The 4,886-nt window shown below is 47.4% G+C and overlaps 1 protein-coding gene across 3 annotated transcripts in view; it reads left to right on the forward strand.

The window, feature by feature from the left end:
• The window catches only part of sp1 (sp1 transcription factor), a 20,889-nt gene that overhangs the window by 9,723 nt on the left and 6,280 nt on the right, over nt 1-4,886 (forward strand). For 2 of the 3 annotated variants that reach the window (XM_016453438.1, XM_016453436.1), the window contains exons 3-5: nt 616-1,738; nt 4,181-4,322; nt 4,586-4,779. In XM_016453438.1, the coding sequence (XP_016308924.1) occupies nt 616-1,738; nt 4,181-4,322; nt 4,586-4,779 (1,459 nt within the window). The remainder of the gene's footprint in view (nt 1-615; nt 1,739-4,180; nt 4,323-4,585; nt 4,780-4,886) is intronic. The other variant, XM_016453437.1, reaches the window with a different exon arrangement.

The following is a 4,886-nucleotide window of genomic DNA, read 5'->3' on the forward strand; positions in this document are numbered from 1 at the left end:
TCTTATCAGTAAAGCCGGTTCTGTAATCAGCGGTAAATCTCCATCATGTGCGTGCTTTCACATTGAGCAGCATTAACTACACAGAGCCGTTGTTCACTGACGAGCTGCACAAAAACACGTTCATATTCGCGCGATTTTTTGCGCAGCTCATCAGTGAACAACGGCTCTGTGTAGTTAATGCTGCTCAATGTGAAAGCACGCACATGATGGAGATTTACCGCTGATTACAGAACCGGCTTTACTGATAAGATGCGCACTTGGAACACTTGGAATATATAAACATTATGGTGCTTTATAATATAATGTTTTTGTGCTTTCGTGGGGCTTAACAATAACACAGAATAGTATACGCACAATATGGGATTTGGATCAGTCTCGTCTGACTGATACCTCGATCCAGCAGAAAATGGCAGTATCAGAGCGATACCGATCCTGATTATCAGATCGATGCATCCCTAGTACAGTTATTTAAAGACACTTAATATGAAGTGGCCTCATGTTGTTGTGGTTTGCTTTTGAAATGCAGTAAATTAGCTGGCGTAATTTTTTTTTTCTCCAAAAAATAGCAGCAACAGTGATTTCTGGAATGCCTCTAAAGCATATTTTTCTCTCCAGGACTCGCAGCAGCCGTCCCCTTTAGCGCTGCTGGCTGCCACCTGCAGTCGGATCGACGAAAACGACGCGGCAGAACAACAGTCGCGGCAGAGCCAGAGCCAGGACTCGCAGATCGAGCTCCAGCAGCCCCATCTGTCACACACTGCTAACGGCTGGCACGTGGTCCCTGCGGGCACTCCGGTGTCCAGCAGCTCTTCCAGCACCGGAGCCCTGCTGCAGCCGCAGTACGTGATGGCCTCCTCACAGAGCCTGCAGAGTCAGCCGGTGCTCAGCACCCTCTCGGGGGTCATGCCAAGCCTCCAGTACCAGGTGATCCCACAGTTCCAGACCGTAGATGGACAGCAGCTGCAGTTCACTCAGACAGCTCCGGAGGTGTCCACAGCAGCGGGGCAGTTTCAGCTAGTGTCGTCTCCCAGCGGCAATCAGCAGCTCATCACCAGCCGAGCTTCTGGAAACATCCTGACCGTCCCTGGCCTCTTCCAGCAAGCCATCCCTCTGCAGAACCTCAGCCTGAGTGGAGCGGTGCTGCCCAATCAGGCTCAGTTCCTCACCAACATGCCACTCAATGCCAACATTACGCTCCTGCCGATGGGCTCCGTAAGCGACGCAAACGCCGGAGGAGCTCCTCAGCAGCTGCTCCAGAGCACCACCGCAGCGGAGTACTGCACCACCTCCACCAGCACACAGACCACTGCGCCGGGAGGCATCCTAACGCTAGCCCAGAGCAACACATCAGAGCCCGGGAGGCCCTTCCAGAACACGTCCGGAGACGGACAGAAAGCCAGTCAGGCTCAGATCGTCATTCAGCCGCAGCAGGTGCTGCAGAGCGTCTCGGCCGGCGGCCAGGTGTTCGCCACACAGAGCCTGTCTCAGGACGGAGTGCAGAACGTTCAGATCCAGACCATCGCCAATGGCAGCCCCATCTTGATCCGCACCGTTGGGCCCAACGGCCAGGTCAGCTGGCAGACGCTTCAGCTGCAGAGCCCCGCTAACACCCAGATCACGCTAGCGCAGCCCGGGACGCTCTCGGGCCTGCAGACCATCAACCTGAACACGCTGGGAAACACAGGGCTGCAGATGCACCAGCTGCAGGGAGTTCCCATCGCCATCGCCAACACAGCCGGTGAGTGTGCTTCCGTTCTCTGCTCTTCTGTTCAGTCCCTTCTATAAACCTGAGTGATCAGTGTGTTTCAGGATAGCAGACAGTGCAGAGTGTGAAGAAATGGCTCTTTCCTGATGAACAGTTACACATCTCTTTGCACTTAGTTGATGTGTCATACAGAAAAAGTGTGTGTGGCCCAAACGCGAGGACAGCTGTGCAGTGTATCTGTCCCATCATATTTCTTTTTGTTTTGTTTTTTTTACAGTGTTGCGCATCATAACCAATCACACACGATGTTGTTGAGTTTTTGAATGCAGTGGCCAATCAGAGGTGTTCAGATGTTCAACGCTGAAACAGTGGAGTTTTGTTGTTGAGTGCACGTGCTCGCTGACTGAATTCAGCTCTCTCACGATGTTTTTATTAACTTTTGATCATGTTAAATACAAAGTCAGTCATATAAAAAATATGTTATGACATGACATCCTTATGCCATTTCACTAAAAAGACAATGGGCCTCATTTATGAAACTTGCGTAACTATAGGAGTAAATTCAGAGTAATTTGCGTGTAAAACAGACCTTCCCGAAAACTCTCCTCCGGATTCACAAACGCTTCGTAAACGTCCGATTTGATAGTTAAACGTGTATTTTAATGAATTCCAATCATTTGTAAATAGGGCGCTCGTGCACGCTCATTCACGATTAGCATAATCCCCGCGCGCCTATGAATTAAAGCTACGCAAATTGCGTGTCCAGGAACGCAGTGGAATATTCTGGTCTACTTTCTCAGGTTTGGCTTCAGTATATTGCATAAATGCAAAAAAGACTAATAGGCCATATGCCTAACAATAAATATTCAATAACGTGTGTCCACCAAAGTGGTTTTAGCCAGCTGAAAAATGTCAGGCGCTCTTCTGAATACGACCAGTTGGTGGCGCTTGAGAACGCTTTGGTGGCACAGCGTTTTTCCAGCTGAGACGCTTTAGTTGCTATGATTATATCCACGGCAGTAATGTATTACTAGTATCACATTTTGAAGAATATTACTGAATATAAAAATGCAGTAACCAGCAATATTAACTTCTCTATTGTTGTTCAGTTGTTGTACAAGCAGAATGATTGGTTGGTGTAGTATTTGTCCCGCCCCTCCTCCACTGATTGGACAGCTGGGTAAAAAGTGACAGTGACAAGCGCTGCGTTTTACCCAAAGCTAAACCGTTATCAACTCTCAGCTACAAAAAAATAAATGAATAAATGAAAACAAACCGAGCAAACAAACTTGTAAAATATTATGATGGCAGTGCATCAAAATTCAAAATTCTTTCGTATCAACTAACATTTTGAAAATACGAACACTTTCATGAATCAGGAAATTTATGTCAGAACAGCTTTACGAAAGATTTACACACAAATTGGTTCTGCTCGTGTTTCATGAATGAGGCCCAATGTGTAGATTACACGAACATGAGGCAGCTTTTATCCATACCCTGGAGTGGGTTCACTCTCCGGCAATGAAACGAAGTAAGTAAATAAATAAATTACCACAGTGAAATCATGTATCTGCGATCTCACAGGCTGGCGATTGGACGATATGATTATGGAGCATATCGCCCAACACTGGGGAACATGACTGGACAGGACTAGACCATTAACTGAAGTAGTGCACAGTCTGCGTTTCCTTCAGCCTCTCTGTAAGCGATCTCAGAAGCTGCAGCGAGTATCTTGTGTGTCCACCAGCTGCTTTCACTACTACACTGCATCTCGCAGCTTCTCTCCACTCTTCACATGGACCATCAGCTGTCCTTCTGAGCTCTGTCTTAGCCGTCTTACATTACAGACATCGCAGGTTATTGCTCTGGCTGCATCTGTGGTCCTCACGCCTCCTGCAGCTGAACTGTGGTGTGTTCACGCAGGTCTCTTCTGCTGTTTTCAGAGTCAGTAGAAAGGTCTTTAATGTCATAAGTTATTAGAGTAATGTGATTGTAATTGCCTGTCGTCTGTAAACCGTAAGTGTGTCTTAAGGTTCCTCAGATTCCTTTTAATTCAGTTAAGTTAAACCCAAACTTTTATTTGGGCGGGTTGTCGTAAAGACCTTCTATTTGTATCTGATGATAGTTTTCTCAAACGAAACCATGAAATACTGGTGAATTGACACTTAAACCCTCGTTTTCACTTGCCTCTGGCCACGTCTCAGCATCCAGTTAACAAGCAAATCAAAGTTCTTGATTTTATGATGTCGCATGTCTTTAGAATTGACCATTTCTAGTGAAGCACAGAACACAGCTATGCAAACTTGTGTGCAATGTAAGACTGTTTTATTTCTAGTGAGCACACTGATGAACACAGTTTTCTCTGCTTGTTGTCAGATCAGGAACAAGAGCGTTTTGAGTGGAAGGCAGCTGTGTTATCTAGGCCTTGTCTTGCGAGCTGCTTGTCTGTGTGTGATTGCGGTGTTTGCTCTGCAGGAGATGTGAGCGGAGCTGCAGGAGACGCTCTGGAGGACAGCGGAGCGCTGGAGGAGAATGTGGAGAGCAGCCCGACGGCCTCCAGCAGACGCACACGCAGAGAAGCCTGCACCTGCCCCTTCTGCAAAGATGGAGAGGGACGGTACGCTACTCATTACCTGATGCATGGATCCATTATAATGATACACTTCTGATTTCTGGAAGTTGACTTCACTGAAGATATCACCGACTGTGTTAACTGTATTATTTGTGTCCTTCGATTCTTGAAAGGTGTTATATAAACAAAACATTATTATTAACTAGAATACTTGATGGGATGGGTAAAACTAGTCATCTACTGCTGGATAAACAGCAGCTCTGCCTTCAGACTTTGTTAGATTGTCATCTCACCTGCTCTTCCTTCAGCAGTGACCCCAGTAAGAAGAAGCAGCACATCTGTCATATTCCCGGCTGTGGGAAGGTGTATGGGAAGACTTCTCACCTGCGGGCACACCTGCGCTGGCACACGGGAGAGAGACCCTTTGTGTGCTCCTGGTCCTTCTGCGGGAAACGCTTCACTCGCTCCGATGAGCTGCAGCGGCACAAGAGGACACACACAGGTGAGCTTCACACGCTTGCAGAGCTCACAGACACTTTACTGATTGTGAGTGTGTGAGAGAGTGTGTGAGAGAGTGTGTGAGAGAGTGTGTGAGAGAGTGTGTGAGAG

Source organism: Sinocyclocheilus anshuiensis, unplaced genomic scaffold (genome assembly GCF_001515605.1).
Source record: "Sinocyclocheilus anshuiensis isolate Anshui unplaced genomic scaffold, SAMN03320099.WGS_v1.1 scaffold2337, whole genome shotgun sequence".
Classification (NCBI taxonomy): Eukaryota; Metazoa; Chordata; class Actinopteri; order Cypriniformes; family Cyprinidae; genus Sinocyclocheilus; species Sinocyclocheilus anshuiensis.